At 44.2% G+C, this 27,500-nt stretch overlaps 2 protein-coding genes across 5 annotated transcripts in view; both read right to left on the reverse strand.

Moving 5' to 3' along the window:
* The window catches only part of KIF11 (kinesin family member 11), a 146,950-nt gene that overhangs the window by 52,826 nt on the left and 66,624 nt on the right, over positions 1 to 27,500 (reverse strand). For all 4 annotated transcript variants that reach the window (XM_085877547.1, XM_085877558.1, XM_085877530.1 and 1 more), the window contains exons 19-22: positions 17,598 to 17,701; positions 16,512 to 16,791; positions 11,575 to 11,797; positions 6,122 to 6,333 (exon numbers count right to left, since the gene is read on the reverse strand). In XM_085877547.1, the coding sequence (XP_085733673.1) occupies positions 6,122 to 6,333; positions 11,575 to 11,797; positions 16,512 to 16,791; positions 17,598 to 17,701 (819 nt within the window). The remainder of the gene's footprint in view (positions 1 to 6,121; positions 6,334 to 11,574; positions 11,798 to 16,511; positions 16,792 to 17,597; positions 17,702 to 27,500) is intronic.
* Positions 27,416 to 27,500, reverse strand: part of LOC147034161 (uncharacterized) — a 10,840-nt gene continuing 10,755 nt past the window's right edge. The window contains exon 5 of the mRNA XM_085870882.1: positions 27,416 to 27,500. This exon is cut by the window's right edge and continues 528 nt beyond it. Coding sequence (XP_085727008.1) covers positions 27,465 to 27,500 — 36 coding nt within the window. The 3' untranslated portion in view covers positions 27,416 to 27,464.

The raw sequence follows: 27,500 nt of genomic DNA on the forward strand, positions 1-27,500 counted from the left end.
GGCCTTTTCCTTCAACAGCGGTTATCTGCCCGACCATTCATTGCATCTTCAAACCACTCCCAACTTAGGCAATTGATGTCTTCATTTCCAGGTCTCATCTTCTCCGGTCACCAGACACATTGTTTGAGACGTCGCCCAAGGTTTGCTTTTCTCTTCAAAATATTCTGAATTTGAGTTTTGCCAAACCCGAGAACCTCCGTTAATTTGTGAGCACTTTTCAATGCTTCTCAAAGAGTTCAATAACTTTCAGTCGGTCAAGCGTAAAGGCAGAAGAGGTCGTCATTGTTGTGAGCAAGAATTCATCTGTCAATCTTTTAATCATATTATGGAACATTAAGAAGCAAAGCTCCCTTCTTTATTTTTCCACTTTGACCTTTTCCACAGCCACGTCCAATGTGGGCCTCTTCAAAATGAAGTATGAATGCTAATGAGGCCCTTCGCACATGCGCTGTGTGTGCATTTTAAGACTCGCTTCTGCTAGCCGAGGCACGTTTCACCTGCCATTTTTACTGCAATGGCAGGTGCCAAATGGTCTTTTAAGCATAAGTTTAAGCATTTAAACGAAGGAATGGCAATTTCAAAATGATTAATTAACCAGAATTGCTCTGTTTCTGGATGCAAATCGGACTTATGGACATCGACTATTTTTCAGCCTATAAGCCTTTGTGGAGTACAAGTCGAATTGGCCAATTCTCACCATCGCCGAAGGATTCGGAGAGGGTATTGCATTTGGGTCCGTTTGTTTGTCTTTGTCTGCACAGAACTTTTGGGTTCTTCTCCGCAACCGCTTGTCGGATCGAGACGAAATTTTCACCATTGGTGCAACTACGCATGTAGAATGTTGAGATAATTATGACGTCATAGGTCACGTGGTGTGGCGGCCATATTGGAAAAACTTTGGACCTCTCGATGAAACCACACCAAGGAAAAAATTGAAATTTGGCAAATAGCAAGTCCTGATGGGGAATGAGTGCGATTTTTTTTATGATGTCATAATTGCATTTGTATAACGTGACATCTGATCAGTATGAAAAATTTTGAGTCATCTCAGGATAAAATAATCCACAGAATAAAATTTCTTGATGACATCGGTCACATGATTCGGTAGCCATATTGCTACAAATGTTTTTTTTTTTTTTTTAAACCTTCAAAAATCTTCCCTGAAGTGGCTGAACAGATTGAGGCAAAACTTTCCGTGCATGACCGCCTGTCCATGAGGAACAAAAGGTTTACACATATCATGTCATTGGTCACATGGTTTGGCAGCCATCTTGGATTTACCCAAAAACCTATAAAAAAAAAAAAACCTCCAGAACGACTGGACAAATCCAGGGGAAACTTCACACAAGTGTTCCCCAAGAAATGGATGTACAAGTGGCACATAGCAAGTACTCCTCATGGGGAATGAGTGTGGTATTTTTAAGACGTCATAATTGCATATGTGGAAATGCCACATCCGATCAGGATAAAAAAAAATTGAGGGTCATCAAGGATAAAATGGTCCACAAAAAATTTTTTTGAAGAAGTCATCAGTCACGAGATTCGGCAGCCATATTGTATTTTTTGTTTGTTTCTTTTAAACCTCCCAAAATCTTCTGCTCTGAAATGGCTCAAAAGATCGTGGTGAAACTTTACACATATGACCGCCTATCCATGAGGAACAAAAGGGTCACATATGATGTCGTAGGTCACATGGTTTGGCAGCCATATTGGATTTACCCAAAAACCTATAAAAATGCAGCACTCAAAATAAATCCTGGTAAGGGTCTGCAATCTCTCATTGCTCTTTTTCTTGTCCCATTATTATTTCCTTCATTCATAGAGGAGTGATTGGGAGTACAAGACGAATCGAAATCAACTACGGTAGTTAGCAAAACTGCCAATAGAAGTAATAATTCCTCCCTGACAACACATCACTGCCTACGTTACTTCTTTAAAACACCAAGCAAGCGTATTTAATACTTAAATCAAGCAACAGAATCACTCTGAGCACTGGCTCAAAGCAGATTACATTTTGTCGCAGTTCACTAATCCTCAATGAACATGAACAACTGACACTTATTGCAATACGAGCGAATACCACTGGTCGCTTCACTGATGGGAATAGTAAAGGAGGGAGGAGGGGGGGAGGAACAGAGGGGTGGGGGAGAGTGAAGAGGTGGAGGGGACAAGAGAGAGGAGGGAGGGGGAGCGAGAAGAGCTGGGTAAAGGGAAGGCAGATATGCAGTGGAGCGTTAATTACAATTCATACTCTCATCAAAATGATTCTGCAGAGAATAACAATGAAAATGGAAACAAAATAATGTCCGAAATCCATTTTCTACCGGTCATACTATAAATACGGTCCGGAGACAAACACCGCCCTGGCGCGTCCTGAGCCAAGTTGTCCGGAGACAAACACCACTCAGACACGTCCGAAGACAAAATTCCATCCAGACACGTCCGTCCGGAGATAAATACTGCAAACGGCATGGAAATCTGGTGCTATTTCATAGCAATTCGCTCGGGACGACGGAGCACGGAGAACTCGCTCGGGACCACGGACCACTCCAGGGGTGCAAATTAACATTTTTATCCACCGGCCAGCAGGGCCGGTGACTAGAAAAAGTTACCGGCCCAGCAGAATTTCTACCAGCCCGATAAAATAAAGACAAAAGTCACAAATTTGATATCAAACACTTTTAATATACTCACACGAGTGAGTTTGATGAGTGAGGTTGGTTGGATGAGTGAGTTTGATGAGTGAGGTTGGTTGGATGAGTGAGTTTAATGGAGGTTTGCAGAATGAGTGAGTTTGATGGAGGAGGTTGGGTGGATGAGTGAGTTGGATGGATGGATGAGCGAGTTTGATGAGTGGGGTGGGGGTGGGGGGATAATGCAGGGAGGAGGAGGTTGTGGGTGATGGGGGGGAACTTTTTGTGTGGGTGATTGGGGCAGGGGGTTGTGAGTAGTGCTGGGAGGGGGCGGATTTTTGTGGGTGATGGGGTGGTTGTGGCTGATGGACGAAGGGGGGGGGGGAGTTGTGGGTGATGGACGATGGGGTAGGGGGGGTTTGGGTGATGGACAATGGTGGGGGTACTAGTCGTCCACCCAACAGCACATATAAACTCACTCATCCACCGAACCTCAACCATCAAACTCCCTCATTCACCCATCAAACTCACTAATTAACCCAACCTCACCCATCAAACTCACTCATTCACCTAACCTCACCCATGAAACTCACTCGTTCACCTAACCTCACCCATGAAACTCACTCATTCACCCAAATTCACTCATTTAACCAACCTGGGCATAGTGTTGGGCACCGATAACCAAAAAGTTAACTTCGATAACGATAATCCGATAACCCCAATTTTTTTAGTCCGATAACGATAATCCGGTAATTATAATACAAAGTTATCAGAAGTTAACGATAATCCGATAACGATAACTACTTTTTAACAAGGATTAAAAAAAAAACAAGGAAAAACCTTCAAAACCCAAGAATAAAAAAAGTTTTTTTGCGTCAGGATTTGTCAGAAAAAAAAAAAAAGCATTTTGCGCCTTTTTAGAGTACGAGTCGTCACACGCAGCACACGCAGCACATTGAACCGGACGGAGTCCAACATTTTTTGGGAGGTTAACAGGACGGGTCAAGGACACAATGTGAATCCAAACAAATTAATGTCCATTTCTTACCGAAAGGGAAAACGGAATAGGTCCGCAGACGCTGCGCACACAAACAGGAAGGCACCGTTAATTCAAAAATGAGAGGCATGACCTTACAAACACACCGAGAACAGTTACAAACATGGCGCGACGTTATCTCCATGCCTCAACACTCATGTCCGATTGTCTGTCGCTCTGCCAAAGGTTAGACCATCCTCGTGTTTGAATTAACCGATCTGTACGTTTCCCAACCTTGACCGAACCCAGTACCTGCAGAGCCTAGCAGCCGCATGGCTGAGAAAGACACCATTGCAAGGCTTCTTCTTCTTATTCTTCTTCTTCTTCCTCCGCCCTCTCTTCCATTTTTCTTCACGCGGCGGCCTGATTCAGCATTATCTTGTAAAACAAGTAATCTATAATCATGTACATTTTTCTCCACATTGATAATTAGTTTGGCGAAATGCGACCCAGAAACGATTAAAATGTTATCGGACAAAAGATTAACGGACATTATCACACGGAAAAAAAAATAAATAAATAAATAAATAAAAATCGAGTTATCGGAAGTTTGCTGGTCCGATAACGATAAATGGAAGTTAACTTCCGATAATAGTCCGATAAAAAAGTTAACTTCGATAATTATGTTATCGGATTATCGCTTTTGTGCCCAACACTGCCTGGGCATGAGAAAATGCGTCCAAACCGCGCCAAACTGAGAAATTTCGCGCAATCACGCATGATTTGGAACGAGATGAAAACAGACAAATTGGCCGCCACAGAATTACCGGTGATTTCTACGGATTTTTTGTGGACAAAAACAGTAGTTCTTGTTGAGAAAACTAGTAGAGAAGCTAGTACAAATTGTACAAAATAACAGGAATCACCGGTGATTCGCCAGCCGGGCAGGTAAGGCAGTATTGTGCACCCGCCCAGTACAAAAGTTAGGTGCCATTGGCGACCGCTAATTTGCACACCTGCACTCGCTCGGGACCATGGAGCACGGACCACTCGCTCGGGACCACGGAGCACGGACCACTCGCTCAGGACCACGGAGCATGGAGCACTCGCTCGGGACCACAGAGCATGGAGCACTCGCTCGGGACCACAGAGCATGGAGCACTCGCTCGGGACCACAGAGCACGGACCACTCGCTCGGGACCACAGAGCACGGACCACTCGCTCGGGCCCACTCCGACACACTCTCCTGCAATCTGACCCGGGAGTGTTACCCTGTGGTTTCCCTCCTATCAAAGATTGGGGGTCCCGAAGGCTTTGCCCCAATCCCGTCATCCGGTGAGCTGCCCTGCGAAGGGAAGCGGCACAGGAGGTACTGCCATGGAGTGGGGTTTCAGATTTTGTCAATGCTTTTGGAATGTTGTGCGGAATTTAGGGTTTTGCAGTGGCCAGAGTGCAAATCCTGCCACCAACTTCCTCATAAAAAGTAACAACTGCAGGACGACGTCCGCAGACACAGTTGGGCACGAGATATGGATGGCCGGTCTCACAAGAAGCTCCGTCCTTTGACAGGTTTTGTTCTTCATCCTGTAGGGTGTCCACATCATCCACCCTCCTCACCAAGAAACTTGGTGGGGGAGACGGTTTAGTCGCCGACAACCCGACCATGGAACAGGTTAGTACAGGTTTACAGGATACCTATAGCAAGTCACAGATCAAATCTGACCTGACCTGACAGAGCACATGCAGTTTTATGCCTCAGTTATAACATTCCTTGGTATGAAGAACTGAAAAGTGGTCCCTGCCTCAACTATCAGTTGAACAGACCAGGTAGGCTCTCATATCTAATCCAGGTGGGACCGAAGCGACTTTTAAAAGAAGACACTCTGACTTTAGTTTTGTATGCAGCAAATGGGACTGACATTTTTTTCCACGCCATCCCTCCAGAGAGAGTACAGTACTACCGTACTTTCTGATTTTTAGTGATTACGACTGTCCCCTTGATTTCATTCTTCCTCATGCCCATTCTGCCTCCAAGGTCCCCTCCACCCTAATGTTGGTGTGTTTTCCCCTTTCCACTCTGTTCTTGTTATGTTATGTTCTACCTCTTCCAAGAGCCAAGACTGAAAAATAAAATATTTTTAAAAAGAATAAAATCTGCTCACATACGTTACTGACTCTGAACACGTGCTTATTTGGACTCCACTCAAACCACGAGACGAAATCCAAAACCCAACTCCCTTATTAACAATTAGAAGGCTTTTGCAACACACAATAAAGTTTGGAAACAAGTGGTCAGCGGTCATTTGGCCCATTATACCAGTGCTCTGTCAACATCACATTAATTAACTATCAGTTTCTCCACTCAATTTCACTCGGCAGATGAAGGAGGAGGGAGGGGGAGGGAGAGGGAGGCAGAGGAATGCAAATGTGAGCAACTAAATAAATATACACAGGAGTAAAGTAAAAATCAGCGAGTAGGAGAATCAAACTCCCAGCAAGTACAAAGACTCACCTCAATCATGTCACACTTTTGCTCCTCCAGGAAAAAGACTTCAGATTTGGAATCAACTGTGTTCGCAGAAGCAGCAGTGTTGGAATCAGCGGTGTCAGCAACAGCCGGAGCAGCTGCATTGTGCTGCAAAAACTTCTGAAGGAGCACATCTTTGGGATCTGTCTGCTTCAAGCTGCGTGGGATGTCGTAAGATTTGCGTTGCGGAGTGGTGCCTGAGGAAATAAAGAAAACCAGCCCCATGGAGAATAATAAATTATTCAACAGTAATAACATTTATCAAGTCATTGCTCAACAGTAAAACAAGATAAATGGTTTCAAATAACGCACAGGGAAGACGAGAGAATCCATAACCACAAGAAGCATCGAAGGTTGAGCGACGCAACTCCACTTGGTGTAAAACATGACAAATGTGACAGATGTAATAAAATTAATATATGCTCATTTTCTTATCAATGCAAAGTTTGCAAGCGTTAGAAAACAATAAGAATTGGCAATGACCACTTGTGATGTGCATCGACTGGACGCTAGAGGGTGTGATGAGGAAGACGGAGTTCGGGGTGAGAGGCCAGGAGGTGTGCAGTGCAAAGCTCGTTACGTTCCGATGTTAGGTTGAAAAAAACCGTTAGAGAATATTGAATGCCCCATTCTTGGAGTATTTTATGATACAACAAACTGGCGACGAGGATGGGATTGAACTTGAATTCACAAACACCCTTGTTGCAAAATCCGGGTGAGCCTTCAATGCCTTTTATGGCTTGGCCAAGTGTCTGAAAACTACGTGCTGGTGATACAGGAGAATGCACTCGCTGATGCCCAAAAGCACGCACTTTTGATACATCGCTTAGGCACAGAAGGTCAGAGAGACTTCTCGACACTAACGGATGCTGATAATAGCTACGAGACTGCACTTACGGCCTTGAGGATCTCTTTTGTCCCAAGAGTTAATGTCGAGACAGAACGATATAAATTTCGTCAACGTGGTCAGAAAAATGGTGCGTCTACGGAATAATATATTGCTTCATTAAGGGAGATGGTTGTCACATGTGAGTTTGGAGAGCTGGCAGACGAAATGATCCGGGACCACCTCATCGAGAAAACAAACTCACCTCGCATTAGAGAACTTTTACTGCTAGAAATGGAACTAGCGTTACAGAAAGCTCTAACCATGGCGAGACAGATCGAGTCCGCAATAGTGGAGGCTCAGATCATAGGCCAAGGCACTGCTCGTGACATAAAGGCCATACACCTTGTTCAGACACAGGAGTCGCAGAGTAGCAAGAGACCCTTTTAGGCTCACTGTGAGAGGGACTTAGATGAGTGACTTCAACCGGCTCAAAGGAAAATGTGTTATAGATGTGGATCTGTAAATCACGCAGCCAACTGCTATGGATGCGAAAAGACAGGACACTTTGCAAAAGTATGCCGGAGCTCTAAACACGTTCACAAAGTGACTGTCCCTGACGTGAATGTGTTGAGTGTAGAAAATAGGGCTCACGATGCTGAAAAGATAATGTGCACTGTACAAGTTACTGCTGCCAGGGGAGAGCCGATGGACATTGAATTACTGTTAGATACAGGTTCGGCAGTTGTCAATACTTCCCGAATCCATCTACCTGCAATGTTTCAATAATGTGTCACTGACTGAGCCAAAACTACACCAGGTTAGCTACCTGAGAAATCCGGTACCTGTGCATGGCTGCCTGAATGCGGATGTGACTTTCGAGAATTACTGTGCGCCCGCTGAATTCTATGTTGTGCGGAGCGGCACTGCCATTCTGGGTAGAGACCTGGTTGCTGCACTTAACATCAGTGTGACCACTCCTTGGCTTTTTTTTTTTTTTTTTTTTTTACAAGATCTTGGCTATCCATTGTTCTCCTTGGTGTTTTGGTTTTCTGTAGGTTTTCTTGGGGTATAGGTTTTCTATTATCACCGCTTTTCCGAAACCTTGTGAATTATTGGCTTTTTTCATTAGCTCACATTGGCATTTATGAAAATGAGGAGTGGTCACACTGCTTGACATGCAACTGCTGAATGGTCAGATCACTTCCACCACCCAAAGCACTGCAAATCAAATCCCAGTTACAAATGTTCCAAGTGACAGCATGGAAGGCATCCTGGGCTGTGCAAAGGGATTTATTCATCTCATTAAAATGCAACTCCAGTCCAGCAAAAGCTGCGCCATTTACCTTTGTCTGTGAGAGATGCTGTTTCACAGGAACTGAAAAAGCCCGCAAAACTGGATGTACAGTCAATGAGCCAATTGAGTCATCAGAGTGGGTTTCACCAATTGTGGCAATGAATAAAAACGGAGGGATTAGTCTGTGCATGGATTTAAGAAAACCAAATAAAGCAGTGGTGATTGATGGATATCCTCTTCCGCATATCGAGGAAATGTTTGCGGAGCTGCGAAGCGGCACACTTTTCTCCACATAGGATCTGCGAAGTGCATACCACCAGGTTGTACTGCATGAGAACAGCAGGGACCTTACTGCTTTCATTACACATGAGGGAATGTTTCACCACAAACTAATCCCTTACGGGCTTGCTTCAGCACAAAGCTGTTTTCAGAGGATGTCTGCCATTTTATAAAACCAACCCGGAGCTCGGTGTGAGCTTGACGACGTAATCATTTTTGGAGGGACTCCCGAAGCACATGACAAATACCTCAGAGCGGTGCAACAGCGCATCAATGCAGCTGGACTGAAACTGAACCTTTCAAAATGCAACTTCAGACAGAGCTGTCATTTTTCAGACATGTAGTGTCACACACAGGACAAAAACCTGACCCTGCTCATGTGGCTACGGTGTCAGAAGCACCCCCACCGAAAGATGTGCAGCGCTTGCGCTCTTTTCTCGGGCTCACGTCATGGGATGCGAAGTTCATCCCGAACTATGCATCAGTCGTTGAACCCCTGAGAGAATTACTGCGGGGACCATCCACCTTGTCCTGGTCAGTCACAGTACAGCAAAGTTTGGATTCAGTTGAAGAACTGATTGTCAGTACTCCAGCTCTTGCTCTCTTTGATCCAGAGCTATACACCATATAGAGCTGATCCAGAGCTATATCCTAACGCTGATCCTGCTCACCAGATTCTCTCAGCGAGGGAGTCTCATGAGTGGAGGAGGCCAATGTGCCGACCACGTGCCTCGTGGTTGCAGCAGGTTGATTAGCATCTCAAGGAGATGGGGATGGGTCAGGCATCTGCCTGGGGGATGGCCAGACGGAGGCCCCTGGAGTACCGGCGGAAAGTGGACGCAGCGACGCGCTGCTCTGGCACATGCTCCCATACCTGACCTGACAGATGTTTCACCCGGCTTCTGTTATTCAATTAGGACATTCAGTTGTTATGACCTGGCTCTGAAAATGTTGCAGCGGATTGCTTGTTTCGCCTTCCACTCCCTACTTCAGTGCCCAGTTTGGAGGATGATGTTGAGGTTGTTGCGCTCACGTCGACCCTCTGCGGTGACAGCTGAATAACTCAAAACTGCCTGTATTCCTTGCCCCATTCAAATAAAATTGCGTGAATTGCTCACAAAGCGTTGGCTGAAAACTTCAAAAGGCCGGGATTCTGATCTCCTTCCTTACTTCGGAGTGCAAACTGAACTGTCACAAGAGGACTGCATGATGAGGTACTCACCGCCTTCTTGTCCTGGCGGCGCAACAGCCGCATTTCAAATTAGCGCATGATAGGCACCAGGGCATAGTACGGACAACGCAATGGTTAAGAGATCTGTATTGGTGGCCGCGAATGGACGCACACGCTGAGTCCGCAATGAAGGCTTGCATTACTTGCCAGCAGCACAAGACAGCTGTGACACACGCATCACCGCAATAGCCGGTTCCTTATTCTGATGCCGCTTGGGAGAAATTGGCAATCAATATGGTGGGGCCGTTCGACTCTGCGTCATTGGATTGTCGTTTCGCTATCACTCTCTTTGATTACCTTAACAAATGGCCAGAAATTGCCTTCACCTCCCAGATCACTTCCACTACAGTGATCAAGTTCCTGTCAACTGTCTTTAGTAGAGAAGGTAACCCAGAAATGTTGATATCTGACAATGGTTCACAATTCACATCTCAGGAATTTGAAAGCTTTCTGAAAGACAGAGACATTATCCACAGGAAGTCAGCAGTGTCCTACCTGCAAGTGAATGGGGGAAATTGAGCGATTCAATAGAAGCTTAAAGGAAAGCTTGCTTACTGCTAACATTGAGGGGAAAGACTGGAAAACATTTACAACGGACTTTCTTCAAACATACCGGACAACTCGAAATGCCACAACACAGCGATCACCTGCTGAACTACTTCATGGGAGAGAGAGATGCACACCAAGCTGCATGTATCTGGATTGCAGAAGCCAAAGCCCAACACTCCATCACACAAAGACACGGCGCTCAGAGTACAAGAGAAGCAGAACAAGGAAAAGGCATTCACCAACAAACACCGTGGAGCAAAGGCGGTGAACCTTGAATGCGGTTCCTTCATCCGAGTGAGAAAACCTGGCGCCCTCCGAAAAGGACAATCCAAATTTTCAGTGCCTCTCCAAGTTATGGAGCAAAGAGGATCTCACACGTAGAAACTGTCCGATGGATGGATCAGGAATGCGTCTCATTTAGCATCTGCCTGTCAAAGGAATGCAAGAGATGATGCCGAGCTACCATTTCTTCCTGGCATCACCGCACCGCCAGTGCAAGACACATCAGAACATGTGCAGGTTGGCCGGGATGACAGAATTCGCAGACCTCCAGTCTGGACTCAAGATTATGTGATGATGTAATGTAAAGTCATTTGAGAATAAGAAAAGGAAGCAAGTTTAAACTGTTGCCTTGTTTATTACTACTTGTTTTATGGTTAATCCATGCTGTAGCAATGACAACATTTCAACTTCTAGTTAATTGACATTATTGTTGTTCACCGAGATGCGGTATGCATGTGGTTAAAGAAAGGGGAATATGTGGTGCTGTGCATAGACTGGACGTGAGAGGGTGTGACGAGGAAGAAGAGATCGGGATGAGAGGCCAGGAGGTGTGCAGTGCAAAGCTTGTGACGTTCCGACGTTCCGTTGAATAAAACCGTTGGAGAATATTGAATTCCTCATTCTTGGAGTATTTTACGATACAACACCGCTGTAAACCAATAGCCCTCGTGCTCAAAGGAAAGAGCCACTCAATTTGACGTCAAATCAAATGTGGCACGATCAGATTATTCAAGGGGAAAAGTCAGTCATAAAGCAAACCACAAACTGAAATGCAAGTTGCACAGTGATCACCAACTCATTCCTCCAACACGACTCCACGCAGCAATTGTTTGACAAATTTAACTTGCACAATTTTTTTTGGAGCATTGGGGAATATTCAAGGTTAGAGGAACAAAAGCAAAGCCAAACAAGCTTCCAGCATATGAGAGCAATTTAAAGCAGTCCACACAAATGACAAAAGCATCAAGACTGACCTGTAGGAATAACATCCTGTAGTTCACAAGCCGCCATGTAGCAAAGGAGCTTGTGAGATTGCTCATTGTGAGCTTCTGCCTCTTCAGCATGCTGGAGTAACTTCAAACGATCCTCATTAATGTCTGATCGCAAGCCATCCAGCCCAGCAACCAAGGCCTCATGTTGACTGTCATTACATGAACCAATATCAGCTCCAAGGTTGTCAAAACTCCTTGGCATGTACTGTTGGAAGATTGCACAGCCATGGCAAGGTCTTTGTGGACAGTCAGATGGGTACCAGAATAAAACCAGCATTTCAAATTGAGAAAGTGATCAACTAAAAGTGTAAACAAAGGTTATACAACATTGGGTGCTGTGCATCAAGGACACGATATTCCCCTTTGTGGGGGAGTGGAGGTGTGTGTGTGTGTGGTGAGGGGGAGGTGGAGGGGAGTGGGAGGCGGGATGCAGAATCGGTTGCTTAATGGTTTGAGCATCCACTCTGAGTCTGGGAGGTCGGCGATTCAAACACTGACAGAGTCATACCAAAGACAAAATGGTACATGCCACTTCCTTGGTTGATGATCAGCATTTCGAAGGATAGAGCATGGACTAACAATGCAGGGAAAAAGCGATGGCAAACCACAAAGAATAACCCTTGCCAAGAAACTGCAGCGGCAGCACCAATGCTCTGGAAAGAGCATGGTATATCAAATCAAATCAAAATGAACTGAGTCACCATTGTGTTGCTGTTGAACAAGAACTAGTAAAGAATAGATGAGGTCCTGAAAAGAAAAGAAAAACCATACACACTCAGGTATGTTGGTGATTGGTAATCTACTCTAATCGTATTTCACGACACAGCAGGTGCAAGAATGCTGTCAGGTCAGATCAAGTATGGGAGCTTGCGCCGGAGCAGCGCGTCGCTGCATCAACTTTCTGCCGGTACTCCAAAGGCCTCAGTCTGCTCATCCCCCAGGCAGATGCATGGCCCATTCCCATCTCCTTGAGATGCCGATCAACCTGCTGCAACCACGAGGCACGTGGTTCTCCCATTGGGCTCCTCCACTCACGAGGCTTCATCGGTGAGGGAATCTGGTGAGCAGGATGAGCGTCAGAAAAACCAGCCACATGTCCGTACAGCCGCAGCTGACACTCATGGACAATGGAGGTAACAAATCGTATTTGAGTCTCTCTCAGCAACCGCTCGTTGGACATAAAATCTGAACAGCGATAGCCAAGGATTCGACGAAGAGACCTGTTACAAAAATAATTAAGTCTCCATCTCAGATCCCTGGTCAGAGTCCAAGTCTCACATCCATAGAGCAAGACTGGAAGCACCAAGGACCGGAAGACTCAGACTTTCATCCTTCTGCACAGGAACGGACAGTGCCACACCTCATGATCCAGTGAATCGATGACTCCCCAGGCATGACCCAGAAATCTATTCACCTCTGGCTCACAGCCAGTAGAGACATGAATATCACTGCCAAGGTAAGTGAATCTCTCCATAAACTCAATATCCTCACCACAAACAGGTATGGATAAGATAGAGGCATCCAAGATGTCATTGAAAGTTTGGACCTTAGTTTTGGCCCAGGAAACCCATAATCCCAGCAGCTCCGACTCCTCATTCAGCAACTCGAGGGCTCCCAAAAGGATATCCAGAGTCTCCGCAAAGATGACTGCATCCGATGCGAAATCAAGGTCAGAAATCTTGAGATTCCCAAATGATGCATCGCAGCTTGATCTCTCTGACATCCTCCCCAGAATTCAGTCCACACAAGCGCTGAAAAGTGTGGGGGTCAGAACACACCCCTGAAAAACTCCAGTAACAACTGCAAATAAGTCTGAGATTGTATCACTACATCTCAAAGCATTCTCAGTACCAGAATATAGTTCAGCATCATAATCGATCAGTTTTGGTGGCACCCCACGAAGACCAAGAATCCTTCAGAGGGCATCCCGATTCACCGAATCGAACGCTTTGCAGAGATCAACATTGGCTGCAAGCAGCCCCTGCCGAAACTCGACCACATTCAGTGAGGACCCGAAGTGCAAGGATATAGTTAATCGTTGACCTCTTTGGTGTAAAGCCTGACTGCTCTGGGTGCTCATGCTCAAGCAGATGATGACGAACCCCATCAAGAATTATCCGAGCAAAGACCTTGCCCGGCACTGAGAGCAGCGTCACCCCTCGGTGGTTGTTGCAGTCCTTGCGATCACCCTTCCCTTTCCAGAGAGGGACAACAAAGCCCCTCTTCCAGTCAGTTGGGATGATGCCTGTGTTCCAGGCAGAGCACAGAACTGCATACAACACGAGTACAACATTTAGACCAGCCTTGAGAAGTTCAGCATGGATGCCACAATTTCCACGAGCTTTACCCATTTCAACTGGTTCACCACAGCCTGCGTTTCCACAAACAATGGTGGATCACAGTTGAGTGGAGGGTCAGCAACAGGGATGGTAACACGCCTGACATCCAACTCAACAGCTGGTGGATCAGCCTGGTCCAGCCGCTTAAAAGTAACCGGCCCAGGCTTTCACTTCGGACTTCTCCCTCAGAGCCCACCACCCTCCATTCTAACTGCAGTGCACCGAAGGACGGGCTTGGAGGCACGCAATGTGTGAATTCCTCTGTAAGCAGGCCGAGAATCACTTGACCACAGGTGATGTTTCACTCTCTCACAGATTCCTCGCACATAGGCCTCCTTGTCTACCCTCAGCGCACGTACAGTTGTACGCCTGAACAGCTCAGCTCTGCCATTAAGCCTGGCCATGCAACTCTGGGCAATTGTATCCAGTGTACCTTGAGACAAAATTATTCTTCGCCCAACGGTGAGTTCCAAGACATCCACCGGCAACATCAAGGATGGTTGTCTTGAAGGCACTCCACAACTTTTCAGGACTCTCAGAAGCACTCAGACCCCAACCCCCCCCCCAACCACTAAATGCCCACTCAGCCCATTCACAAACTCCTCAGCTACCCTCTCATCCTTGAGCTTGCCAACATCCAGCCTTGCCTGGGATGGTACCATTCTCCTGGATTTCAGTTGCCACCACAAGCCTGTGGTCAGTATTGATGAAATGAACACTCCAGTGGACACTGCAGTTCTGGATCATCCTCCAGCGACCATCAGTGAACACATGGTCAAACTCCTTTGCCACACCACCAGCGTTGGAATACCAAGTCCAGCGATGAGCCTGGGGGCATTGAAACCATGAACCAGCCAGCCTCAGTTCATAACTTCTTGCAGTCGAAGAATTGAGTGCTCTTCTGGTTCACAGTGCCAGACCCATGGGGACCAACACATGTCTCATAATCATCCCCATCAGTTCTGGCCGATGCATTGAAATCCCCCAAGACTAGAAGAGTACCTCGCCTGGGGCACTGATCAACCACAGACTCGAGCGTAGCAGAGAATGCGTCCTTCAAGGTGAGATCACTCGCCTCAGTCGGAGCATAAACAGAGACCAGGGAAATGACACCTAAGGAGTGACAAATTCTTAGTCTCATAATGTGCTCGTTGACCAGCGTTACCTCAATTATCATTTGAGTCGGCTTATTGGACGGAACTTGGGCAATGTAACCATCAGAGCAACCAGACCAATTGTCGGTGTAATCACCTGTCATGATCTCACCACTATTCGGTATCAGAACCTCAGAGAGTGCTGCAATACCGATGTTCAAATGCTTCAGCTCAGATGATAACAGAGACAGGTGATCATCCTCTCTTAGGGATAGGACATTCCAGGCACCCACCCGAAGGGACCGCCTCAGGTTAACCCAAGGAGACTGCCGTCTGGTGGACGGCACCTGAGCACCACCCCGACACACTCTCCTGCAATCCAACCCGGGAACGTTATCCCATGGTTTCCCTCTCCTCAGAGTGGGGGGCCCGAAGGCTTTACCCCAATCCCGTCATCCGGTGAGCTGCCTTGCAAAGGTCAGCTGCAGAGGAGGTACTACCAAGGAGTGGGCTTTCAATTTTGTTTGCATTTTGCAGAGTGAAGGGTTTTCCAGTGGCCGAAGTGAAAATCCTGCCACCAACCTCCTAAAAAAAGGAACCCAACTGCAGGAGGACAACCACACACACACTTGGGCACAAGATATGGATGGCCATTGGCTCACAAGGAGCTCCTCCACCCTTTGAAAAAATAATGCTGTGAATTTTTAGTTGTGGTTATTATATCCCCATCTGCAGTCTCAATCACATCAACACTGATGGTCTGAAATGCAGAGATGCAAATGATTTTCAAATCATAATCAACCAAATCACAAAGCCTGGTGTTGGCTTAGTGGTTAGGATGGTGGCTTGGGATCCCAGGGTCCTGAGTTCAAGCCCCGTTGGCTGCTGAATTAACACCAGGGGGTTGACTCAGCCTGTCATCCTTCCGAGGTCGGCGAAATGAGTGCCAGTGTACTGGTCCCGGTGTATGCCCCGGTTAGAATAGGTGTACCATATCCCTGTGTGTCATAAGAGGCGACCAGGGTTGGCGTCAGGAAGGGCATCCGGCCATAAAACATTGCCTCAAGAAAAAGCCAAACCCCTGCACAGCAGGGAAAAATGGCTGTAAAAACGGTCAATCAACCAAATCACAACAGCAGAGCAATGGTGACATTGTTGATTATGATTAGGAAGTCATTCTGCATGATGGGGTTCTACCTCAACCTGACGCCCATCCCACCGTCAAACCATAGTGAACCTGGACCTTTATAGAAATGACTGTGAAACATTTTATCGGTAATGCAAAGCTTATTTAGTACAAAGGAAAAAAAATATCTGCAGGAAATGCATTTTGTAGAAAAAGAATTCCTTAATATTTGTGCACAAACAGAACATGGAGATGAGGTGGGGGTGGAGAGAAAGAAAGAAGACAAATGACTGTGTAAAATGAAGGATTTTCAACTTCAAAGAATCGTAAAAGCAAGTAGTCACAATGCATCATACAAACCTCCAGACAAGTCCCCAAGTTCGTACAAGTTTGTCGAAGCAAGATGTGTTCTTTTTCTTGTTGCTGCTGAAACTCGTGCAGTTGAGCATCAGAGCATCGCCGAGCTTCTTCCACAGCAGCGCCCAACTCCTCTTTCAGCCCTGTGCCTTGCTGCATCAATTGCTCACTTGTCTCAATAGATTCCGCGCAAAGCCGTTCCGCCTCTGACTGAAGGGTGTCCGTGCATTCAACCAACTGTGCCTGGAAGCGCTGCCCATCTTCAATGCTCACATTGGAGAACCTAGCAAGGTTGATCAAGTTCGAACATAATTATGATATTTATACAAAATACAAAACAAAAATACTAAACATATATTATCAGTCTGATAATTAATTAATGAACTGCCATGTAATGGCTTTAAACAAACAGATAATTTTTGATGCATTTGTACCAAACTATTTAGAGTGTATGGTATGGTGGACAAGATGAATTTTCAACATTAAACATCAAGCTAATCGTTTTCAGTTGTCAAGCAGCAAGGATCATGTGTATATAGAGTTTGCAAGTTTAGCCTTGAGGTTAATCAGCAACATCATTCATTAAAACTGGAATAACTGAACTTCCCATTCCCCTACAACAAGGTTGAACATTCACCAGAAGCCAAAAAAAAACATAAAATAAAGAATTGCCAGTGATCGAAAATGTGTTACTTGTACAAATAAGTTGAATTGTCACTCATAATTCAGTATCAAAGGAAAAGGGGTTAAAAATGTCCAATGACCATTTTTTGAAATTAAATCCATCTTAAGACCATGGAGCAAACGTGTAGGTCACCAAAACTCCAAAATTGGCACGTGGCAGAAATAGCGCCACCTTTGGAGGTAGCCGGTCAGATGAATCATCTTCCTTCATCTTACGATATAGGGTAAGTCATGTGATCAACAAAATTTATGTCAAAAATTATAAAGGGCATTTCCAATACAGCCGCAGCACATTGCCCACCAAAGGTGGGCCGAGAGGGGTACTACAGCCCTTCGGGCGGAAGTGTCCACCAGTAATAATAATAATAATTTAAAAAAAAATTGGATGGCGATGGGGGGGGATACCTTTGCGAATGCTCCTGCAGAGACTGAAAACGCTGATCGAGCTGCACAGTGCAGACCTGAATGCTGTCCAGCTGCTGTGCACCCTGGGAGACCAGCTTGGCTAGCTGAAAGAAAATGAGAAAACACTTAAGCCAAAGCTCAATACTACAATGCGAGCAGACAAAGACCTTACCATGGATGTACATCACCGCTGGATCAGAGTCCTGAATGTCCTTACCTATAGGTGTCTACCCCCACACAAATCCAATCATTAGCAATATGGACCCCTTGTGAAAGCACATTTTCCAAAATGTCACTGCCCTAATTCCAAAAACAAGGGTTATGTTTTTACCCTAGTCTGTCAGCTTGTCTGCAAGCAGGATATCTCACAGAGTTGTGGACAGATTCAGACAAAATTTGGTGGGCAGGTTGGGTGTGTGATAAGAATTGAACAGATTTTGAATAACCGTTTGGTGGTCCAAAATTTAAAAATAGCAGCAAAAAAAATAAATAAAAATGCCACGTTTGAACAAGAACCTAACAAGAATGCCTGCTCAAAGTGATTCTGCCATTGGTCAGCACCTCCTGAACAACCCCAAATGTGCCCAGGACTATCAAGCTGAACAGCTCCAGATTGTGGCACGTGTGCATACAGAAGCACATTTACGTGTTCGTGAAGCCACATTTATACACACACACGAGCTCCTATTCTTTGCAAACAAAAAGAGTATGTGCAAACACTGCATCTGTTCTGACCTGGATCCATAGAAAAATGGGAGGTCATGGGTTCCCTCAGTGCCTCAAGGCCATGATGTGTTGGTCCGTGTCAGTAACAGTCCAAAGAACCAATCCCCAACTCTGAACAAATGAATGGTTTCATTTTGTTTGTGCATATCCGGTATTCTTAAGTGTGTCCTGACGAGCTGCAAGACGAAAAGCTTTGACAATGTCTGTTGTTTTTTTTCTATTTTCGAATAGATTTTGGTGAAGATCTGAATGTGAGAATTTTTTTTGTGATTCTTCACCATTGAGAGAGAGATAGATTGGACCAAAAACGATATTTCAAAAAGTTGTGGAAGAGTTATGACAAAACTGGGTGGATGAGTTGGTTTGGTGACGAGAATAAACCAATTTGATTTTGGTTCAGGTCCAGATTCAGATCCGGCACATCAGTGGGATACAAAATGTAAACTCTGTTCAGCCTGCTTTTATTTTATTTTCTTTCAGTAACTTGCTTAATATTATAATCATTTGATCTTATTCATGAAAAATATGCATTTTTTTAAACACTCAAAATCGTGTTATCAAGTCTCGGTGCACCAATTATAGAATACTAGCAGGGGTATCCGGCGTTGCCGGGCAACATCGGGTCCCTCTTCCCACCCCACCCTTCTCCTGCCTCCTCCTACCCCACCACATGAGACAAATTCATCGATATGGCTGAAATAATGCTATTGATGTTTATCCTCATCGCCATGTCATGAATCTGAGGTGTTCAGTTACCAAGTTTCTTGAAGAGCGCTTGCCAAGTGGCTTAAGCACTCCACCAGAAACCATTGATAAGGAACGGCTGGCTTGGCAAGTGTTACTTAGCTGCTTGGAAACAACACACCACTGGACATCTCAACAGCATATGGTACTTACAAAACACGAACAAAAGGACATTTAAAAAAATTAAACACTTGAAATATTAACGAGTATCTTCGTTGTCATGAAAGCGTACCGTACTCGCACATACAAACTCAGCTTTATATATTAGATTAGGTGACAGTGAGACACCTCGCACGAAACTGCCATGTTCGCATGTTATTTCCTACTCTTGTTAATCTATTCTTCTTCTTCTTCTCCCTCTCATAGTAATCAGCAAATAAACTTTCTGTCCTCTATCATATCATTTTCCCATGAGTTTCAGTACGAGAAAAAAAGGCTCCAATTATTAGTGCATTCCTGCGATTGCAGACATCGCTGCGTGATGACATGTGTAGGGACGTCTTTTTTCATACTTCGCAAGGAAGCAAACAGGATATTTTTTGCTTGCAACAGTCATTGCAAATTCTGGAAAGCAAACATTGAGTTACAAGTGACACGTCACTGTCTCAAAGACAGAAAGTAACTGCGTTTGACGTCCTACAAAGTTTTTTTTTTTCTTTTTAAAAATGATTTATCACCATTTCCTTTCCTCTGTACATGAGAATTAATGTACTTTCATTGGGCGGTGTGCATTAGACAGCTGCCGCGATCACTGCGGACAAAACATGCATTACCACGTTTGAATTGTAATCATTTTTTTTTCTCTCAAAATGGCATCTGCATTTAATGATGGAAGATGCGTTGTTCAGTCTTCAAATGTACATGAGGCCTTTAAAATAATCTGAGCTACGTGAAGAGAAAAAGATGGTGGCGATTTCTGGACGGCTGGAGGGCATGGCCTGTAGAATGTGCGGCGCTTATGACCCACAGACAAACAGACCCACAGACACAAACTCAGCTTTATACATTAGATTTTGAAGTCATGAAAATCAGTCTGCCAGGTCGAATATTATTTACAAGCAGGTAACTGTGTCAAGTCTTCTGTAGTCAAGACTGTGGTTACAGAACTAGCAAAACAGAACATTGCCATCTGCATAAAAGTCCTCATTGGACTGTTTTGCTCTTTCAGAAACAGATACAAACATGAAAGGTGTCTGTTTTCTCTTTATCGTCGAGTTGAGATATGCCACTTTTCCACAGTCTTTCACGGGGTAGGCAGTAGCATGGTTATCCAGTAGTGTCTACGTCCCTTAAATCCTCTGCCGCCCCTGGGTGGTGCATTTTGCCACCAGGGTCATGTGGGAAATGCAGTGAATAATAAAATGAAAAATTTTTTATAGATGGCAGGTGGGAAAATGTGGAAACTGAATCCATGGGACATGGAACATTAAACTAAATTAATCTTAAGATGTCAATGTATGCTCAGCGACAAAGGAAGTTGCAACCATGGCAGCATGTATGTCGAGAAAAACACATCAGGGTTTTGGTTTTGTTTTCACGTTTTTTTTAAAAGTATTTTTGGTAATCTCATCTGTATTTCAACAATTTTCACCATGTAAAAAATTAGGTTTCTCCAAAGTTGCACGTATGACTGTCATGGCTGCCATTTCATTTTTGTGGGTGATTGTATTTTCAACAAAATGGAGAGACTTTCAAAGGAAATTTCACTTCGACTCGCTCTGCAAGGATTGTTTGATGGAATGTTATGCAGTATTTAATGCCAGCAATCGAGATTCATAATGACGCTCGTCTAAAGTAACTGTGATTGATATGAGCGAAGCATTGGCTGAGCTTAAGCTCGGGTGAGAGATGATATCCCTTGACGTCCTGTACGTGATCCGAGTACCCAAACGCAAACGTGGCGAGGTGCGCTTCTGAGCAGAGTCAAGCTGAGTTTGGCTGTTAACTCGGAAAAATAACTCAGATATTTTCCTGTGACATTAAATGGAGAAATTTCATGCATTTCCTAGCAAGCACGGCCAAGTATAGATAGTGTTTAGATTTGATTAGTCGATGTGAGTCGTGCTTCATTACCCATGTGCAAAGAGCAGGGCAGGGTTAAGCAATTGGTTCATTCTGTCTATAGACGTCAGTAGATGGAGGAACTACTCAATTTCAATTGAATTATATACCTTGTACACCGTAGAACACAAATCGGAACACAAACATGCAGTTTGGCAGTACTTTGGCTCTGAATTTGACATATTGCACGGCGTCTCATCCCGAGCACGCATGCGCAGAGATGAGTGAAGTAATTGCCTCAGTCTCTGGCAGTCAAACTAAATTGAAAAACATTCCAAACAGGAAACTTAGTTTTTAGGGACGTTAAACATAAAGGACACAAACAACAGGCACAAATAACTAATTTAACGTGTTAAATAAGGTGGTGTAAAAGACGGTGCATCAACAGTCGTAAAGTTTCAAAAAGAAAAAGAAAAAAAAAACAATTTATTTCATTTCAACCATGTACTTGTTGAACACGAGAATACAAAACACCTTGTTGGCACTTCCAAAAACCTCCAGTTTAGCATAACTTGGACAAAATATTATGCCATCTCAACCAATCAAATCTTCCACTCACGCACTCAGCATTGGCGACCACAGAGATTCGGACAAAATGGTGGCTTGGAAGAAATAGAGATCAGGCTCGGAAATGCAAAGCAAAAGTTGAAAAGACCCTTCCCTTGTCATTTTTCTCAAAAATGTGTGGGGTAAAATGTTCTCAGAACTAGAATTAGAATAATAATAATTTTTAAAAACAAATATCAAGCAGCAGGCCTTTGGAGATATCCAAGTCTTATCGACACTTTCATGCTATTGGCAAGTCCACAGTAAGCTCTTCTCATAATGATCATGATCATCATGAGATAACAATTATTTAAAAGAATGCAGGCCTCTCTTTATCAAGCATTCAAAATAAAGCAAAATTACGCTGCCTTTGTCACACGCATCGGTGAACTCTTGGAGAATGAACTTTGTTTTGATAGAATTTCTTCAATCATGGCTGCTCGAAGGAAAGACATCAGATGTGTGGACCACTTCACTGTGGATCCTGCCAATCAGTCTTTTTAGTTTTTATTTTGCGTCGAGAAATATTAGTGGAGAAGGATATGGAAGGAGCAAACAAAATTATATAAAGCGTTACTGCTTTGGTTGAGTAATAAACATTTCCGCTCGAACCAGTGTTAAGAAACAATTCGCGCTTCTTCTTTTTCAAACTCTGAAAGAGGCTTTTCACAGTCTTTTCACAAACAGACAGGCTTGTGATTAAACAATTTTTTGTTCCAAATCGATTGTCATCATTGTCCCTCACAAAGGAAATAGATTATTACCTTTATAACGGTACAATTTGTATTATTCTACGACAGCAGAAATGGTTTAGAATAAAGTATTATGGAGAAACTCAGCTCCTTTAGTATATGGTTTATAGGATGAAAGGAATAGAAACAAGTTAAAAAATAAAAAAAAGATATATAAAATGTCATAGCCCCCATTGTTTTACGAAACAAGCTGTTAGCCCCAAGTTCACGAAAAGCTTTGACGTACATCGGGGAAGCCAGCATCATCTTCAGAGGACACACCTTGCTTTTCCCCTTGAAGGAACCTTCAGCGTCGCAGCCTGTGAACGAGTAAAAACCGAAAATACCCTCCAACACGATAGGGCCAATATTCCGACTGATTTCAATGATGTTGACAACTCGTGGACGTGTTGCGATCGTCAAATGCAATGTAATGCGAGCCGACAATAGAGAAGCCACATAGATGCCGAGGACAAACACATCGGTGTCTGGTGAGCAAATGACGATTTCCAGCGGCTGTCTGCAGGACTGACACCCATGACTTGCATAGAGAAAGATCCTTGTATCTGCCTCCTCATGATCGGAATGAAGCTCGGGGATATCTTAAACCGTGACAACTCCATCAAGGGCGACATATACTTTGTAACAACAGTTCCCACATGTAGCAAACAGCTGAACATCACCAATAATTTCTCGCTTGGATTGCTTCCATTCCTCAACCATGAATACCAGTAAGGCGTCCTTGTTCTCACTTCAGGCGAGGAATTTCTTCATCTGTTTGGGCATCTTTTGTTCTCGTCGGGCTGTACGGACTCTACTCTGACCCACTGCAGCTCTGCTTTCTCGCTCTCCACTTTTGATCGACACGTCTCTGTACCTATTAATTACGAAATCTATTTGCTTGGCATGACGTTTCCGGGAAAGAGAAATCAGCTGGTTTAGTATCGAGTCTGCAAAGTCACCGAATGTTTCAGGAAATTGGCATCGCTGTTGAATCATTGCCATTGCATCCACAATGACAACAGTCTCTCTGCTCACGTCAGTGCTTCCTTCAGAAAAGTCAACCGTTGCACACCTCTCGATTTCTTTCACGAGTGCTGCCTTGTCAGTCTTCGTCAGCGAACCATCGTAGTTTGCGAACGCCAACGGCACGGAACATAAAGGATAAGTCACCAGGTCCTTTAGTTCCAACCCTTTCTCCTCAGCGATAACCATCATTCGAACCAACAGGTGTCTATTTTCCTTCATAAACGCATTTTGAGAGAGATGTTAGATTTAACTTTCTTTCCAATATCAGAGAAAGTTTTAATCTTTGGCAGAAACAGTTTGTCAAAGACATCCTTTTCGCCATCGAGTAAACGCTCCCTGATGTATTCTTTGAAGGTTTCTTCGCCATACCGATTTTACCATGTCTGTAGCTGCAGTGCCTGAATAAATATTCCACAGCTGTTTATCCCCATTTTGCCGCAAAATGGATTTGTGAAGCCTTCCATCGTAGCCATCACATCCTGCACCGCCTGCTCATCTTTCTTCATTCGAGGCTTGTTCAGCTCCGGTTGTGTACCAGAAGGGTCCTTAGTTTTTCCAGACATCGAGTGGCAGACACCAGCAATCATGGCTCGCTCTGGATAACTAAGTATCCATCGATGTGCTGCCCCTTTGTTGATGGTAATGCCGTTCATGCCTCCTTTTGTTTTGGAATCACGATTGAATGTTTGTTCAATCATCTAATCACAAGGGGTCATTGCAAATCCATGATGCTGCTGGCGCTGGACCGCAAACTTCCCAACCATCAATTCGTCATGAATGTCAGGATGAGTATGCTCCAGATCTCTCATTTCGAGGCAATAGAGAGGAAGGTAACTGGAGTAATTAATTCTTCCATACGAAAAGAACCATGGAATCATATCGCGGACACATGATAGGTGGAGTTGCCAGTCGCCTTCCCTTGTAGCTTGTATGAACAGTAGTAACAGTTCAACCATTTCTAAGTAAGACGTCCAGAATGCATATGTTATATTGTCATTGCACTTTTCCAGAATGTATGTCTGGTAACCTTCGAGAAATTGACGTACCGACTCTTGGTTGATGCACTCCATGAACCTCCCAGGGAAACTGTCTTGGATGGTTGCTATCAGTCGTAAGGCAGTGCCAAGTCCCGATTCCGGTAGTTGCTCGAGATAGTCATGCAACTGCAGATGGTGCATGGCCTCAGCGATGATTTTGTGACATCGTAGGCTTTGGTTGTACTGATAACCATTCAGCACTGTGTTTATCGACCCTTCAGAGACAATTCCAGATTCGATGACAATGTCATGGAGACCTGCGTCACGAAACCGTTTACCGATGACAGCAAGAAAGGCCATGGCGGTGTGAAATTCTCCCAATCGAAGTATCAGTTGTGTGTTCATGTCCAGCGAAGTTTGACACCGAATTTCTTACGCCTTCGCAGAAATTGCTTGATCCATAACCAGAACCATGGATGGAACGTCCAGATCTCCCACGATCTGAGAACTCTTCTGCAGAATAGCGTTTATAGTCAAGAGGTCGGTGGGGCTCGCATCAATGACTGGAATATAACCAATCTTACAGAGTGCGGTTGAAGGCTTGGTCAGCATCTGGTTGCAGCCTGTCCACCTGGGGAGCATGTCCTTGGACTGAAAATGGACAGACAGGTGTCATTGTAAATGTACAATCCAGCCCACTTAATTGCATAACCCATTTGCAAGACGATTAATGGAATTAACCGAGGTATGCAATAAAGCGGTTTGGTTTTATACATGGAAGATAGGAAATGAACTTTGTTACAGTATGAAAATAATATAATACAAGTTCGACATAAATCTAGTAACTGATATTTTCATGACATTACATTTCACTAACCTCAGCATATTGGCTGTACATTCACAGCCAGACAGCGTGATCTATAAGTCTACCTCGCTCCTGTATATCCATCTTCCTGTCATTTCAGCTTCCGTCCCTAAAAAATAGGACTAACAATTCAAATCCAGAGTCAGACCGAGTTTACAGTGGAAAGAAATGTGTGTACATGAGGATACGATCCTCCCTCTATACCAGTGTTTCTCAACCGGGGTTCCCCGGAACCCTAGGGTTCCGCAAGAGGTCGCGAGGGGTTCCACGAGAAACAGTAATAAATAGGCTAATGTATTTTTGAGTAGTTTTTGTTTGATTTAATATTCGTAATTTTGTTATTTATTCTGTTTACCTTTATTGCTTCAGCTTTATTTGTTTAAGTTTTGTTGATCAAGTTACATGAGGTGTGCTTTTTAATTGTCAAACAGACTCGGGGTTGACAAACGCTTTCAAAAATGACGTTTTCAAACAAAAAAAAATTTTTTTTTTGTGATTTAAAACCTCGGTGTGAGGTCTCATAAATGAGCAGTATGTTTTTTTTTTCATTGCCAATAAATTTGACGAAAAGGGGGTCATTTTTTCCTGAAACCAGGTATCCCAAAAAATATATATTATATTTATCACGAGAACTACGATAAAAATATAAAAAAGAGCTAGATATTAATAATGGTAGATAATAATTTTTATGCAGGGGTTCCCTGAGACATGAAAACTATTTCAAGGGTTCCACAAGGGTAAAAAGGTTGAGAAACGCTGCTCTATACGCACACTACGCTTTCGGGTAGACCTCTTTCCATGTTGTGGTCAAGCAAGCATTGTATAAATTTATATAATTTTGCATCGTTACATAATATAAATATACCTTTGAATTGATCCAGTCCACATCATGGTTTTGGATGGTGGTATGATGATATGTCAACGTCGGGCTCCTGCGTCATCTGCTTCTGATTACGGGGCAGTTAGGGCAGTGATGTCGGCCGAGTGACAGAGGTTTCGGTATGGCGGGCGCTTGTCTGAATTATTATCCCATTTGTGTGTGTGTGATTCCTTTACCTGTAAATATGGACAAAAATTCCACCATGATGGACAATAATGCAACTCCGTGTTTTACACCTCTTTTCTTGGAAAGAGAATTCATGACTACTCATAGACCAGGGAAAATGTTGAAAACTTATGAAAATAGCTGTGAGCGTTTCCTCGCTGAAGTCGTTATTATCCCACACCAATGTTGTGAATCACTTTTTCTTGAATCCTGGAGGTATATCATTCGCTAGCAGTGGTGGGCACAAAAGCGATAATCCGATAAGATAATTATCGAAGTTAACTTTTTAATCGGACTATTATCGGAAGTTAACTTCCATTTATCGTTATCGGACCAGTTAACTTCCGATAACTCGATTTTTTTAGTCTGATAATTTTTTGCCCGATAACATTTTTATCGTTTTACTTTTTTTCAGGTTCTTCAGTATCATCGTCAACTTGATAGCGTTCAGTTCTTGCTTACCAGTTACCAAGCATTCTTTGCAACTTACAAGACTACAGTCTACAACCATGGAACACCAAGAAGAAGTTCTCGACATTGAGATAGCTTCTGTCTCAGGAACTACTGAGTCCCAATCTGACTCTCTGTCTGTGGCGGAAACTTCTCAGCCATCTGGCAGCCAGGCCGCCACCAGCCAGGACCAGGAGCCTTTCCAAAACCCCTGGCCCCATCTGGAGCGCGACTTCAAGCTCAGCTGTCAGGCTAAGGAAAACGAATAGGTACTCTATTTTGAGTGCCAAAAATTCCACCAGACCAAGAAAATAGCTAGAGGCCATGTCACGAGCCTTAATAATTTGAAGTCCCACATCAAGAGGACCCACCCATCCGTAGCTATCCAGTTTGAGGAGGAGATAAAGGCTGGCTCTGGCCGTTGCAAGCACCACCACTACACCTCTGGCAACAGCAGCGTGCGCAGCTCTGGCTCCGCCACCCCCGAGCTGCCCGCCAAGAAGGTCCGGCTCCGGCAGCAATAAGCCTTTTCTATGGGTTTTGAAGCTTTTTCCTTGTTTTTTGTTAAAAAGTAGTTATCGTTATCTGATTATCGTTAACTTCCGATAACTTTGTATTATAATTACCGGATTATCGTTGTCGGACTTAAAAATTGGGGTTATCGGATTATCATTATCAGAGTTAACTTTTTGGTTATCGGTGCCCAACACTGTTCGCTAGTTGGAGCTG

The sequence above is a fragment of the Eptatretus burgeri genome, chromosome 1 (genome assembly GCF_056783735.1).
Source record: "Eptatretus burgeri isolate ZD-2024b chromosome 1, Ebu_testis_v1, whole genome shotgun sequence".
NCBI classification, from domain to species: Eukaryota; Metazoa; Chordata; class Myxini; order Myxiniformes; family Myxinidae; genus Eptatretus; species Eptatretus burgeri.